This window comes from Oncorhynchus masou, chromosome 5 (genome assembly GCF_036934945.1).
Source record: "Oncorhynchus masou masou isolate Uvic2021 chromosome 5, UVic_Omas_1.1, whole genome shotgun sequence".
NCBI lineage: Eukaryota > Metazoa > Chordata > Actinopteri > Salmoniformes > Salmonidae > Oncorhynchus > Oncorhynchus masou.
The window spans coordinates 82,105,728-82,121,922 of NC_088216.1; the positions used below are offsets into that span (position 1 = coordinate 82,105,728).

At 44.9% G+C, this 16,195-nt stretch overlaps 1 protein-coding gene across 2 annotated transcripts in view; it reads left to right on the forward strand.

The window, feature by feature from the left end:
- LOC135540381 (protein phosphatase 1 regulatory inhibitor subunit 16B-like) overlaps window positions 1-16,195 on the forward strand; it is a 145,183-nt gene that overhangs the window by 50,197 nt on the left and 78,791 nt on the right. The window contains exon 2 of one of the 2 annotated variants that reach the window (XM_064966992.1): window positions 9,307-9,738. In XM_064966992.1, the coding sequence (XP_064823064.1) occupies window positions 9,474-9,738 (265 nt within the window). In that variant the 5' untranslated portion in view covers window positions 9,307-9,473. The remainder of the gene's footprint in view (window positions 1-9,306; window positions 9,739-16,195) is intronic. The other variant, XM_064966991.1, reaches the window with a different exon arrangement.

A 16,195-nucleotide genomic window follows, 5' to 3' on the forward strand; every position in this document is an offset into this window, starting at 1 on the left:
AGTCCTGCCTCTCCCATCTCCTCATTGGTTTATAGAAGCAGGTACCCATGTGCCATCTCCTCATTGGTTATACCCATGTGGGTGATATTTTTTTTTTTACCTTTATTTAACCAGGCAAGTGAGTTAAGAACAAATTCTTATTTTCAATGACGGCCTGGGAACAGTGGGTTAACTGCCTGTTCAGGGGCAGAACGACAGATTTGCACCTTGTCAGCTCGGGGGTTTGAACTCACAACCTTTCGGTTACGCGTCCAACGCTCTAACCACTAGGCTACCCTGCCGCCCAAATTGAAATACGAAGTTTGTTGCTGGTCGTCGTGGTAATACCACGTCGTGGTAAAAGTGTAGATGCCAATCACCATATAAGTTCAATGCTGAAAAAGCCTGGAAGGAGGAGAGATGGCTTGAAACGATTCGGTTGGCCGTTTGCCATACATGTTTCATGCTTTTCGCCCTATCCCCAAATTAATGTCATTGGTTCAATGTCGTTGTTTTGATATTTTAACCTGCGTGTCGTGATCACGTTTGGTGCAGGGGGACAAAACAAATGTATGCATGATAGTGCACAATGGTGCACACGCACAGACGGTTTGTGTTCCGTGTGAGGCCCTAAAGTTTAGGCTTATGCACTAATGCCAGATAGCATAAAAAGAATGAAAGAAAAACATCAACGTAGCCGATAGATATAGATTGCCCAATAATTATACATTTTAGGGTATTGTTTTCTCTTTATTTAACCTGACCACCACCCACCCTCCCTTCATCCACACAATATTTCATGACCCTAAACCTGCCCGCTGCACATATATAACATGCATGACTGCTGGTTATGAGCCAACACGCATCACTACTGTACAGATAGAGCCCTACAGTATCTGTGCCTGCTCCTGAGCCATATCCATCCACTGGGACTCTGTACTGTGAAAGGTTTAAATGTTGCATAGATTATTTGGCATCCAGTGCATTTTATTTCCCAGTTTGGCATCGTGGTTGAATTATTATACTGTAAAATAAACACCTTCTGTTCCGTTTCTCCCTCATCACTTAATAAGCATCCTATAAAGGTAGCAGCTGTGAATGTATTTAAATGTTGGGACTGTGTCAAAGACATAACACCACTAATTTACTTTAGCCTTTATCATTTCATGGTTATTGAAAGGTGACTGAGAAGCCAAAACAGAACCAGCCGGCACCATACCACCCTGCATACCATTGCTTGCTTGCTTCTGAAGCTAATCAGGGTTGGTTCTGGTCAGTCCCTGGATGGTAGACCAGATGCTACTGGAAGTGGTGTTGGAGGGCCCGTTAAACGGGTGCCCATTACACGGGTGTCCTGACTCTCTGAAGTCATTAAAGATCCCATGGCACTTATCGTAAGAGTAGGGGTGTTAACCCCGGTGTCCTGGCTAAATTCCCAATCTGGCCCTCAAACCATCACGGTCACCTAATAATCCCCAGTTTACAATTGTCTCATTCATCCCCTGTAACTATTCCCCAGGTCGTTGCTGTAAATGAGAACGTGTTCTCAGTCACCTTACCTGGTAAAACAACAGATAAAATTGTATGTCTTCTACTTCAAAATGGTGTATAATTTGAATTGATGCTGAAAACAGTTAATTCACATGTATAATTCATACTGTGTAGTATTACAGCACTGGCAGCACATTTGATTAGTTTAAAAACAGCAACTGTCTAACTAGCCTTAAAACGGTAATATCCTGTGGAGAAAGTTAGGAGGCAGATTTTACAGTGTTTCCACCTAGGACACGGTTAGATCTACAGTGGCTTATGATACAACCCCCCCCTTGGCATTTTTCCTATTTTGTTGCCTTACAACCTGTAATTAAACAGAGGGGGGGGGGTTGTATCATTTGATTTACACAACATGCAACAATATTTTTTATTGTGAAACAAACGAGAAATAACACACAAAAAAACAGAACTTGACCGTGCATAACTATTCACCCCCCCCCCATAAGTCAATACATTGTAGAGCCACCTTTTGCAGCAATTACAGCTGTCTCTTGGGGTATGTCTCTACAGCTTGGCACATCTAGCCACTGGGACTTTTGCCCATTCTACAAGGCAAAACTGCTCCAGCTCCTTCAAGTTGGATGGGTTCCGCTGGTGTACGGCAATCTTTAAGTCATACCACAGATTCTCAATTGGATTGAGGTCTGAGCTTTGACTAGGCCATTACAAGACATTTAAATGTTTTCCCTTAAACCACTCGAGTGTTTGTTTAGCAGTGTGCTTAGGGTCATTGTCCTGCTGGAAGGTGAACCTCCGTCCCAGTTTCAAATCTCTGGAAGTCTGAAACAGGTTTCCCTCAGGAATTTCCCTGTATTTAGCGTCATCCATCATTCCTTCAATTCCGACCAGTTTCCCAGTCCCTGCCGATGGAAAACATTCCCACAGCATGATGCTGCCACCACCGTGCTTCACTGTGGGATGGTGCTCTCGGGGTGATGCGAGAAGTTGGGTTTGCGCCAGACATAACATTTTCGTTGATGGCCAAAAAGCTCAATTTTAGTCTCATCTGACCAGAGTACCTTCTTAGTCTCATCTGACCAGTCTCCCACATGCCTTCTGGCGAACACCAAACGTGTTTACTTATTTTTTTCTTTAAGCAATGGCTTTTTTTCTGGCCACTCTTCCGTAAAGCCCAGGTCTGTGGAATGTACGGCTTAAGTTGTCCTATGGACAGATACTCCAATCTCCGCTGTGGAGCTTTGCAGCTCCTTCAGGCTTATCTTTGGTCTCTTTGTTGCCTCTGACTAATGCCCTCCTTGCCTGGTCCGTGAGTTTTGGTGGGCGGCACTCTCTTGACAGGTTTGCTGTGGTGCCATACTCTTTACATTAACAAAGATTGATTTAATGGTGCTCCATGGGATGTTCAAAGTTTCTGATATTTTTTTATAACCCAACCCTGATCTGTACTTCTCCACAACTTTGTCCTTGACCTGTTTGGAGAGCTCCTCGGTCTTCATGGTGCCGCTTGCTTGGTGGTGCCCCTTGCTTAGTGGTGTTGCATACTCTGGGGCCTTTCAGAACAGAATACTGAGATCATGTGACAGATCATGTGACACTTAGATTGCACACAGGGAATTTATTGAACTAATGATGTGACTTCTGACGGTAAGTGGTTGTACCAGATCTTATTTAGGGGCCTCCTAGCAAAGGTGGGTGAATACATAAAATCATTTGTTTTGAAACAAGTACTAACTAACTAAGTAACTAACTAAGTACTAACTAACTAAGTAACTAACTAAGTACTAACTAACAAGTACTAACTAACTAAGTAACTAACTAAGTACTAAATAACAAGTACTAACTAACTAAATAACTGTACTAAATAACAAGTACTAACTAACTAAATAACTGATTAAGTACTAACTAACAAGTACTAACTAACTAAGTAACTAACTAAGTACTAACTAACAAGTACTAACTAACTAAGTAATTAACTAACTAAGTACTAACTAAGTACTAACTACTAACTACTAACTACTATACAGTTATACCCATACCCAATTTGTTTTGAAACAAGTAATTTTTTCCGTTTCATTTCACCAATTTGGACTATTTTGCATATGTCCATTACATTAAATCCAAATAAAAATCAATTTAAATTACAGGTTGTAAAGCAACAAAATAGGAAAAATGCCAAGGGGGATGAATACTTTTGCAAGGCACTGTACCCATAACTACTGTAGGACACAGTTAGACCTACCCAAACTACTATAGGACACAGTTAGACCTACCCTAAACTACTGTAGGACACAGTTAGACTTACCCATAACTACTATAGGACACAGTTAGACCTACCCATAACTTCTGTAGGACACAGTTAGACCTACCCATAACTACTATAGGACACAGTTATACCTACCCTAAACTACTGTAGGACACAGTTAGACCTACCCATAACTACTATAGGACACAGTTAGACCTACCCATAACTACTATAGGACACAGTTAGACCTACCCATAACTACTATAGGACACAGTTAGACCTACCCATAACTACTATAGGACACAGTTAGACCTACCCATAACTACTATAGGACACAGTTAGACCTACCCATAACTACTATAGGACACAGTTAGACCTACCCATAACTACTATAGGACACAGTTAGACCTACCATAACTACTGTAGGACACAGTTAGACCTACCCATAACTACTATAGGACACAGTTAGACCTACCCATAACTACACAGTTAGACCTACCCATAACTACTATGAAGTTTGTCACCACTAAACTACTTGGACACAGTTGACAGAGGATAACTACTATAGGACACAGTTAGACCTACCCATAACTACTATAGGACACAGTTAGACCTACCCATAACTACTATAGGACACAGTTAGACCTACCCATAACTACTATAGGAAACAGTTAGACCTATCCATAACTAGGTTGAAACAGGGACCTACCCATAACTACTATAGGACACAGTTAGACCTACCCATAACTTCTGTAGGACACAGTTCCTAGATGGATAACTACTATAGGACACAGTTAAACCTAAACTACTGTAGGACACAGTTAGACCTGCACCCATAACTACTATATAGACACAGTTAGACAGGACCCATAACTACTATAGGACACAGTTAGACCTACCCATAACTACTATAGGACACAGTTAGACCTACCCATAACTACTATAGGACACAGTTAGACCTACCCATAACTACTATAGGACACAGTTAGACCTACCCATAACTACTATAGGACACAGTTAGACCTACCCATAACTACTATAGGACACAGTTATACCTACCCTAAACTACTGTAGGACACAGTTAGACCTACCCATAACTACTATAGGACACAGTTAGACCTACCCATAACTACTATAGGACACAGTTAGACCTACCCATAACTACTATAGGACACAGTTAGACCTACCCTAAACTACTGTAGGACACAGTTAGACCTACCCATAACTACTATAGGACACAGTTAGACCTACCCATAACTACTATAGGACACAGTTAGACCTACCCATAACTACTATAGGACACAGTTAGACCTACCCATAACTACTATAGGACACAGTTAGACCTATCCATAACTACTGTAGGACACAGTTAGACCTACCCATAACTACTATAGGACACAGTTAGACCTACCCATAACTTCTGTAGGACACAGTTAGACCTACCCATAACTACTTTCTCTCACTGATGAAGTTTGTCACCACTGGTCTTGCACACACAAGCTGACAGAGGAGAATAATTGGCTTCTAGCTGACTTCCTGTCCATGTTGTGAGCGAGCTAGGTTGCTGTCGTTGCTTTCAGCTGAGGAAATGTTCTGTGCAGTAGCAGGTTGAAAGGGGCCTGTATTTTCAGGTGGTTGGTTACAATGCTCAGTAATTCCTAGATGGAAACTCAGCGAAACCAACTGCCATTATCGATAGATCTGCATTCTGGATACTGGGAAATATAGACCTGTTAGATTACAGGATCCCATAACTACTATAGGACACAGTTAGACCTACCCATAACTACTATAGGACACAGTTATACCCATAACTACTATAGGGCACAGTTAGACCTACCCATAACTTCTGAAATATAGGCCTGTTAGATTACAGGATCCCATAACTACTATAGGACACAGTTAGACCTACCCATAACTACTATAGGACACAGTTATACCCATAACTCCTATAGGGCACAGTTAGACCTACCCATAACTACTATAGGACACAGTTAGACCTACCCATAACTACTATAGGACACAGTTATACCCATAACTACTATAGGACACAGTTAGACCTACCCATAACTACTATAGGACACAGTTATACCCATAACTACTATAGGACACAGTTAGACCTACCCATAACTACTATAGGACACAGTTAGACCTACCCATAACTACTATAGGACACAGTTATACCCATAACTCCTATAGGGCACAGTTAGACCAATATAGGCCTGTTAGATTACAGGATCCTATTTGGCTTATATGAGATGGAAGATGCTACTTGATTAATCCCTCAGAAGAGTAACCTTGCTCATATTGATGAGTTGATTGACTTTCGGGAGGATCTCCAAGACCTTGGTATGATTTCACATCCAGATAGTTGACGATGACCTTTTAGAGGAGTTTGACGGCTGTGGTATTGTATCTGATGAAATAGTGTATCTGATGAAAATTAGATTGTTTTTTTTTCTCCCTGTATATTTGACAGATGTTCACCTGATCGTGTGTTCAATAGTAAGACTGAGACATACTGTGGATGAGTACAGGTCAGGATGTGGTTACCAGAGTAGATGAGCTGTGCTGACATCTGGCAGTCGTCGTCTGGTTTCATGGTTTCAACAGGATACCAGATAAGTGAACAGCAGCCATGGTTTCGTTCTCAAGGGGAAAGTTCCTACAGAAGAATAGGCCTTAATATGAAATAACGATAAACCAATATCCCGAGCTTAGAATGAATTGAGAGACACAGCATGTTTCTGGTATGAGCCGACTGCTTTTTACACAACTCGTTGTCTTGGTTTGTTTTTGACGGCTTTTAGCAGCGGGAAGTCTGAGGCTGGTTATTAGCAAGTCAATTTATCACCGAGCTGGCTATTACAAAAGCAAAGGACTTCTGTCACAGAGAAAAAGGGCGATGCTATATGCCTACTGCTAGCAAGTTGTTCACTGAAGTAACTTTGTTTGCCTATCCACAAACCTTGAGGTATTGAATTTTAAATAATATTTATTTTCAGGCTGTTTTAGTTTTGTTACTGTCGATACAGTAGGAAGGACTTGTTGATGTTGAAAGTTTGAACAGTAGTAGGTGTTGATGATTAACATGGGTAACCCAGGACTGATCCAGGAACACACTTCACATTTCCAGGAAAAATACAATGACCTGGGAAATTACAACAACAAAAAATGTCCCAATGTGGCACTAATGCAATTCCACAAAATACACAACATGTGCAGCAGCAGATTAGCAAAAAATAAAATAGGACATTATCCAAACAGGTTGTCCCATGGAAGCCTTTAACCGAGCGTATTTATTTCACACAAAGTCACCATAAATACAAAGCACACGTATAATTGACACTGCCAGACTGCACACACGACCCGAATGCAGTTCATAAACCCTACAGGAAAAACCTTTACAATAACGTGTTGCTCTTTGAGCTGCTATTGTGACTCTTCAGACAGTCACATTTGATAGGCACAATTCACTACATAGAAATGGTTTGTCAAGATCAGTGTGTGGAAGACTGGCCTGCACAGAGCCCTGACCTCAACCCAACCAACACCTTTAGAATGAATTGGAACGCCGCCTGCGAGACAGGCCTAATCGGCCAACATCAGTGCCCGACCTCAGAGTGGTGAATGTTATTACAGCAAAGGGGGGACCAACTCCATTTTAATGGCCATGATTTTGGAATGAGATGTTCGACGAGCAGGTGTCCACATACTGTTTCCACTCTTCATCTCCCCGTTATTCATTAGCTTTTTTATTTAGAGTTTAGATTGTATTAGGATCCCCATTAACCGACGCCAATGGTAAAATCTAGTCTTACTGGGGTCCGACACATCTAGTCTTACTGGGGTCCGACACATCTAGTCTTACTGGGGTCCGACACATCTAGTCTTACTGGGGTCCGACACATCTAGTCTTACTGGGGTCCGACACATCTAGTCTTACTGGGGTCCGACACATCTAGTCTTGCTGGGGTCCGACACATCTAGTCTTACTGGGGTCCGACACATCTAGTCTTGCTGGGGTCCGACACATCTAGTCTTACTGGGGTCCGACACATCTAGTCTTGCTGGGGTCCGACACATCTAGTCTTACTGGGGTCCGACACATCTAGTCTTGCTGGGGTCCGACACATCTAGTCTTGCTGGGGTCCGACACATCTAGTCTTACTGGGGTCCGACACATCTAGTCTTACTGGGGTCCGACACATCTAGTCTTACTGGGGTCCGACACATCTAGTCTTACTGGGGTCCGACACATCTAGTCTTACTGGGGTCCGACACATCTAGTCTTACTGGGGTCCGACACATCTAGTCTTGCTGGGGTCCGACACATCTAGTCTTACTGGGGTTCGACACATTTAGTCTTGCTTGGGTCTGCCACATCTTATCTTACTGGGGTCCAACACATCTTATCTTACTGGGGTTCGACACATCTTATCTTACTGGGGTCCGACACATCTAGTCTTACTGGGGTTCGACACATCTTATCTTACTGGGTGCCTGTCTAGGGATTGAGACTGGGAGAAGTGTGTACTGTCTAGTGAGTGTGTAGTACTGCCTGTCTAGGGACTGGGAGAAGTGTGTACTGTCTAGAGTGTGTAGTACTGCCTGTCTAGGGACTGGGAGAAGTGTGTACTGTCTAGTGAGTGTGTAGTACTGCCTGTCTAGGGATTGGGACTGGGAGAAGTGTGTACTGTCTAGTGAGTGTGTAGTACTGCCTGTCTAGGGACTGGGAGCAGTGTGTACTGTCTAGTGAGTGTGTAGTACTGCCTGTCTAGGGACTGGGACTGGGAGAAGTGTGTACTGTCTAGTGAGTGTGTAGTACTGCCTGTCTCGGGACTGGGAGAAGTGTGTACTGTCTAGTGAGTGTGTAGTACTGCCTGTCTAGGGACTGGGAGAAGTGTGTACTGTCTAGTGAGTGTGTAGTACTGCCTGTCTAGGGACTGGGACTGGGAGAAGTGTGTACTGTCTAGTGAGTGTGTAGTACTGCCTGTCTAGGGACTGGGAGCAGTGTGTACTGTCTAGTGAGTGTGTAGTACTGCCTGTCTAGGGACTGGGACTGGGAGAAGTGTGTACTGTCTAGTGAGTGTGTAGTACTGCCTGTCTAGGGACTGGGACTGGGAGAAGTGTATACTGTCTAGTGAATGTGTAGTACTGCCTGTCTTGGGACTGGGAGAAGTTTATACTGTCTCGTAAATGTGTACTCCACTGAGTGTGTAATGTCTAGTGAGTTTGTACTACAGTATTATGTAACAGATTAGTGTTGAGGGAAGGAGGCTGTAATCAAATGAAACAAGATAACAGATGGGCATTGAGCCTGCGGAAACAACAAGGAGTAGCTAATCCTTTGTGGAACACTACGCTACCAGTACTATACCGTTGAAAGGCTTTTCTGAAGACTATCTGTACCTTTCAACAGCTGTAATTTGATAGTAGTCCATGTGATGTTCTTCCACATTGTAATTTTTAGCCTTTATGGTTAATATTCTATGTTACCGAGGTCAAGAAAGCATTTTATTTTGTACTTATGTCAGCTCTCGCTCTCCCCCCTCCCCCCGTCTCCCCAGCAGGTAGTCTAGTCACAGCTGATGAGTGTGATGATGATGATGATGGGAGGAGGCTACTGCAGCCGAAGGTGCAGCCCCCCACGCCAGTGCTAGTACCCTTCTCCAGTCTCCAACCCCTGGTTCCACTGCCAGCCCTGGTCCCACTTGGCACCACCTCTGGCCCCACCATGGCTAACCACCTGGAGCTTCTCAATGAGCTGCAGCAGCTGGACAAGGTGCCTAGCCTGGAGCGCCTGAGGGCTGCCCAGAAGCGCCGCACACAGCAGTTGAAGAGATGGGCCGTGTACGAGAAGGAGATGCAGAACAAGAAACGCAAGGCGGAAAAGAGAAGGAACGCTAATCACGCCACCGCCATGGAGGCTAAACGGCACGTATCGTTTGCTGCTAGTGTGGCGCTGCTAGAGGCCTCGGCACGGAACGATCCTGAAGAAGGTAAGAGGACATGAGGAGAGAACACACACACACCTTATCTCCTCATCCTATCACTTATGGTGGAGAATGCAGGCACACACACACACACACACAAAATGAACCAAAAACATTTTGCCTAACGAGCATCCGAGCACCCCAATCAATAAGAAGAAATCCAGGGTCAGAGACCCCACAAACCATTAGTTGGGTTGACTGTCAAAAGAGCTCATTCCACTCCAAATGAATCATCCCAAGGTCTATCATTAGGTTTTAAAGAGCCCCTGAACATGCTGATTGGCACGTGTTTTTCTTTTGCAAATTAGAAAAACAAGATATTAGTCTCGGAGGGGTTTCCTAACCGATTCAGTTTGGTTAATGATGATTGTCCCTCATGAGACACTGTAGGAAGCTTATTTCACTTCCTTAAAATCTCCAGAATGAATCTAAGATAAATTAAGAAATTTATCATTAATTTTGAAGTTTTGTACGAGGATGTTTTAGTTTGGTGCAGTATTTCTTATGTAAACAGTCAGAGCTGCTGGGCAGGTCTGTCTCACTGTCTATGCTATTGGATAGAGAGCGATCACCGCAGCTAGTCACAGTAATGTCTAGCTAGAGGACATAGCCTGGCCAGTAGCCAGTAGCCACACTAATGTCTAGCTAGAGGACATAGCCTATATAGAGTGGCCAGTAGACACAGTAATGTCTAGCTAGAGGACATAGCCTATATAGAGTGGCCAGTAGCCACAGTAATGTCTAGCTAGAGGACATAGCCTATATAGAGTGGCCAGTAGACACAGTAATGTCTAGCTAGAGGACATAGCCTATATAGAGTGGCCAGTAGTCACAGTAATGTCTAGCTAGAGGACATAGCCTATATAGAGTGGCCAGTAGACACAGTAATGTCTAGCTAGAGGACATAGCCTATATAGAGTGGCCAGTAGACACAGTAATGTCTAGCTAGAGGACATAGCCTATATAGAGTGGCCAGTAGCCACAGTAATGTCTAGCGAGAGGACATAGCCTGGCCAGTAGCCACACTAATGTCTAGCTAGAGGACATAGCCTATATAGAGTGGCCAGTAGCCACAGTAATGTCTAGCTAGAGGACATAGCCTATATAGAGTGGCCAGTAGACACAGTAATGTCTAGCTAGAGGACATAGCCTATATAGAGTGGCCAGTAGACACAGTAATGTCTAGCTAGAGGACATAGCCTATATAGAGTGGCCAGTAGTCACACTAATGTCTAGCTAGAGGACATAGCCTATATAGAGTGGCCAGTAGTCACACTAATGTCTAGCTAGAGGACATAGCCTATATAGAGTGGCCAGTAGCCACAGTAATGTCTAGCTAGAGGACATAGCCTATATAGAGTGGCCAGTAGTCACAGTAATGTCTAGCTAGAGGACATAGCCTATATAGAGTGGCCAGTAGTCACAGTAATGTCTAGCTAGAGGACATAGCCTATATAGAGTGGCCAGTAGTCACAGTAATGTCTAGCTAGAGGACATAGCCTATATAGAGTGGCCAGTAGTCACAGTAATGTCTAGCTAGAGGACATAGCCTATATAGAGTGGCCAGTAGTCACAGACACAGTAATGTCTAGCTAGAGGACATAGCCTATATAGAGTGGCCAGTAGCCACAGTAATGTCTAGCGAGAGGACATAGCCTGGCCAGTAGCCACACTAATGTCTAGCTAGAGGACATAGCCTATATAGAGTGGCCAGTAGACACAGTAATGTCTAGCTAGAGGACATAGCCTATATAGAGTGGCCAGTAGTCACAGTAATGTCTAGCTAGAGGACATAGCCTATATAGAGTGGCCAGTAGTCACATAGTTTGGACTCAGGCTTTATGTTTGATTTGTTGTGCACTGTAGGGATGGTGTCTGTGTGTGATTTAACCATTGTACCACATTCAGCCTGTGGTTGGTCAGTCAGTCACTCTCACTAACACTAACATATGATAACATACTGTTCGTAAACTAAACACTAGTGTGTCTACATGCTGCTGGTGTGTTCGGTCCTCTTTTCTACTGGTTCTCCGTGGGTTGCCATGACACTTTTTATACCAGGCACAGTGCAGACCAGAACCATCCCTGTCAGGGTTACATGGTGTACTAGCTCGGTCTTACTGATGCTGGGGGTGAGGTGCTTCCTGTCCATTGACCTTTACACACCAAGCAATAGTCATGAGAGCGGAAGTCCTGAGTCCTGAGCTGCTGTGTGTCTTGGTTCTGGTACTGATGGTTGTGACTCTGCTCTACAGCTGCTGTGTATCTTGGTTCTGGTTCTGGTGGTTGTGACCTCTGCTCTACAGCTGCTGTGGGTCTTGGTTCTGGTACTGATGGCTGATCTGCTCTACAGCTGCTGTGTGTCTTGGTTCTGGTACTGATGGTTGTGACTCTGCTCTACAGCTACTGTGGGTCTTGGTTCTGGTACTGATGTTTGTGACCTCTGCTCTACAGCTGCTGTGTGTCTTGGTTCTGGTACTGATGGTTGTGACCTCTGCTCTACAGCTGCTGTGGGTCTTGGTTCTGGTACTGATGGTTGTGACCTCTGCTCTACAGCTGCTGTGGGTCCTGGTTCTGGTACTGATGGCTGATCTGCTCTACAGCTGCTGTGGGTCTTGGTTCTGGTACTGATGGTTGTGACTCGGCTCTACAGCTGCTGTGGGTCTTGGTTCTGGTACTGATGGTTGTGACTGCTCTACAGCTGCTGTGTGTGTTGGTTCTGGTACTGATGGTTGTGACTCTGCTCTACAGCTGCTGTGGGTCTTGGTTCTGGTACTGATGGTTGTGACTCTGCTCTACAGCTGCTGCTGGTCTTGGTTCTGGTACTGATGGTTGTGACTCTGCTCTACAGCTGCTGTGGGTCTTGGTTCTGGTACTGATGGTTGTGACTCTGCTCTACAGCTGCTGTGGGTCTTGGTTCTGGTACTGATGGCTGCTCTGCTCTACAGCTGCTCTGGGTCCTGGTTCTGGTACTGATGGTCGCTCTGCTATCTGCAATAGTGTCTGTTGTGTGTTGATATTTAGACTTAGGGCTTTTTTTTCCCTTTTTAGCCTCATCATGTGACAGGGTTGTAGGTTGATGGGGTCAGAGAGGTCATTATCAAAGATGCAGTGTATCAACATTTTAACATCGTCCTGCAAATAATGACACGCATATTGTGGAGGAACCCCCCCCCCCAGCCAGCCATTTTGACAGCGTTTGATATCGTCTCTTTGTGTTTCCTTTTGTTCCCACCGCAGCCCAGAGGTCATCCATGTGATCACATGATGATGACACCCACTGCAGCAATCACCATTCTGTTAGACTCGGACTAGCTGTTTGTAAAAACATTGGAAAAGATCCCAGAGCCATTTGGAGAGTGACTCTGCTCAGTTTGTCCACCACCTCTGCTCTCCCTGTTACCCATATCGCCATGATTACTTTTCAACAGAACAGGACAGTTAACACCAGACGGTGAAAACAGGCAGTAGCTAGGCAAAGCTCTTTTTTTGGGCTGTAATTCTGACTTGAGATCTACACACTTAACTCTAATTTTCACACACGTCTCCCATTGACGTCAATAAATGATTTACACGAAATTGAGAGTTTATTAAGAGAAAAAGTGGAGGTGAGGTATTGGTCTGCTTTCTCCTTTTTTCTCCGTATAATTACCTCAGTAGAAAGTCACCCAACAGTAAGTGTTCCTCCTAAGGACTCTGGGAATGAAATAACCCGAACCATGTTGAAATGTAAACACTCAACTATCACTTTGAAACGCCTGAATCAGAATAACATTCCATTGATGAGATAGTCCACCTGGTTGTAGTCTTTCCTCCTGTAACTCTTATAGGCCTGTGTGAGGAAGAGAACAACTGGAACTGTTACCTCCTTGCTTCCTTATTCGAGAGGGGAAGAGGTCCTTCAGAGACCTCCGACAGCCGATATGCATACATGAGGGCCACTGAAAAGGCAGATGGATGTCGGGAAGGCTGTCCGATAGGGCTGAGCGCCACTTAAAAGGCAGATGGACGTCGGGAAGGCTGTCCGATAGGGCTGAGCGCCACTTAAAAGGCAGATGGACGTCGGGAAGGCTGTCCGATAGGGCTGAGCGCCACTTAAAAGGCAGATGGACGTAGGGAAGGCTGTCCGATAGGGCTGAGCGCCACTTAAAAGGCAGATGGATGTCGGGAAGGCCGTTCGATGAGGCCGTTCGACGAGGCTGTTCGATGAGGCTGTTCGATGAGGCTGTTCGATGAGGCCGTTCGATGAGGCCGTTCGATGAGGCCGTTCGATGAGGCCGTTCGATGAGGCCGTTCGATAAGGCCGTTCGATGAGGCCGTTTGATGAGGCCGTTCGATGAAGCTGTTTGATGAGGCTGTTTGATGAGGCCGTTCGATGAGGCCGTTCGATGAGGCCGTTCGATGAGGCCGTTCGATGAGGCCGTTCGATGAGGCCGTTCGATGAGGCTGTTTGATGAGGCTGTTTGATGAGGCCATTCGATGAGGCCATTCGATGAGGCTGTTTGATGAGGCTGTTTGATGAGGCCGTTCGATGAGGCCGTTTGATGAGGCTGTTTGATGAGGCTGTTTGATGAGGCCGTTTGATGAGGCCGTTTGATGAGGCCGTTCGATGAGGCTGTTTGATGAGGCTGTTTGATGAGGCTGTTTGATGAGGCTGTTTGATGAGGCCGTTCGATGAGGCTGTTTGATGAGGCCGTTCGATGAGGCCGTTCGATGAGGCCGTTTGATGAGGCCGTTCGATGAGGCCGTTCGATGAGGCCGTTCGATGAGGCTGTTTGATGAGGCTGTTTGATGAGGCCGTTCGATGAGGCCGTTCGATGAGGCTGTTTGATGAGGCCGTTCGATGAGGCCGTTCGATGAGGCCGTTTGATGAGGCTGTTCGATGAGGCCGTTCGATGAGGCTGTTTGATGAGGCTGTTTGATGAGGCTGTTTGATGAGGCCGTTCGATGAGGCCGTTCGATGAGGCTGTTTGATGAGGCTGTTTGATGAGGCCGTTCGATGAGGCCGTTTGATGAGGCTGTTTGATGAGGCTGTTTGATGAGGCTGTTTGATGAGGCCGTTTGATGAGGCCGTTCGATGAGGCCGTTCGATGAGGCTGTTTGATGAGGCCGTTTGATGAGGCTGTTTATTAGTGGAAAGAGGAACATATAAATAAATGTGTTTCCAGAATCACCTGCACACAACCTGTTGTCTCTCCTGCTTAGAGGAGATCTGGGGAACAATGACTAAATACATGTTGTTCATTCAACCTTCAGTCCAGTCAGTGTGTAAATACAAGCAGAGAAATGAGCTGTGTCATTTTCCCATAGGGCTGTGTTCTGAGATCTGTGAAGATTCCCACTGACGTCAATGAATGATTTCCGTGAAAGTACGAGTTGCGTGTGGTCATAGGGCTGTGGTCTGTGGTCTGTGAGGCTATACAGGGGGTACCGGTTATCTCTACGTTACTTTACTATGTATATTTTGAACTACTTTTACTTCACTACATTCCTAAGGAAAATATTGTACTTTTTACTCCGTATATTTCCCTGACAACCAAAAGTACTCGTTACATTTTGAATGCTTAGCAGAACAGGGACATTCAGAGCTGTGTTCTGAGATCTCCCACTGACGTCAATGAATGATTTCCGTGAAAGTACGAGTCGCGTGTGGTAATCTCAACTCTGAATCGAGCCAGAGTAAGGAGGCGGTTGGCGATCGTCCTCAAGCTTATCTATCATTTTGACTAAGCAGTAATGACTAAGCTAAATGGTGTGAATCCTCAGTTGACTGGTCCTGTTTGCCAGATCAGCAGCTGAATGATCAACGACAGGTGGAGGTTAGGTCACATGGATTCACGTGGCAGAGTTCAGTTAACCCTGAACGACCCCTGACTTTTGACTCTTGTCCTTAGCAGATCCTCCTGGTCCAGACGTGACAGTTGGGCTAGTTTGACTTGACAGTTTAATCCTGGTCAAGACTTGACAGTTTGTCTGAGTTTAGTCATTACTAGAGCACGAGGCCTATTTACAGAGACAGTAACCCACAAACAAATATCGTATTTGTGTCCCTCCCCTACCGTGCCATACCTTTCCTGTTTTTATGTAGATTCCTAGATATAGTCGGAGTTTGATGACTTCCCTCAGTACCTTACTGCCGCCCTCAGGCACTGTGGCATCAGGAAATCTATTTGAAATGGTCCTAAGACCATGTCAAGGCATTTACATTTTGAATCAGAATGACAAGTCTACATGTATGTAGACAGTGAACGGGACTCTGAAGTAGGGTTCTGTGGTTGATTCTGCGGTATGTGGGGGAGAAGTTATGACTGTGTTGTGTGTATCAGAGACAGTTATCACCAGTGGTTTATTTTTGATTGGCCACCCTGGCAGATAACTCCAAGCAGGACACTGTCTGGTCTCAGACCATTCAGCCTCAGCTGTGTGTCTGTATCTGTCTGTGACTGTCTGTAAAGTGCTTTTA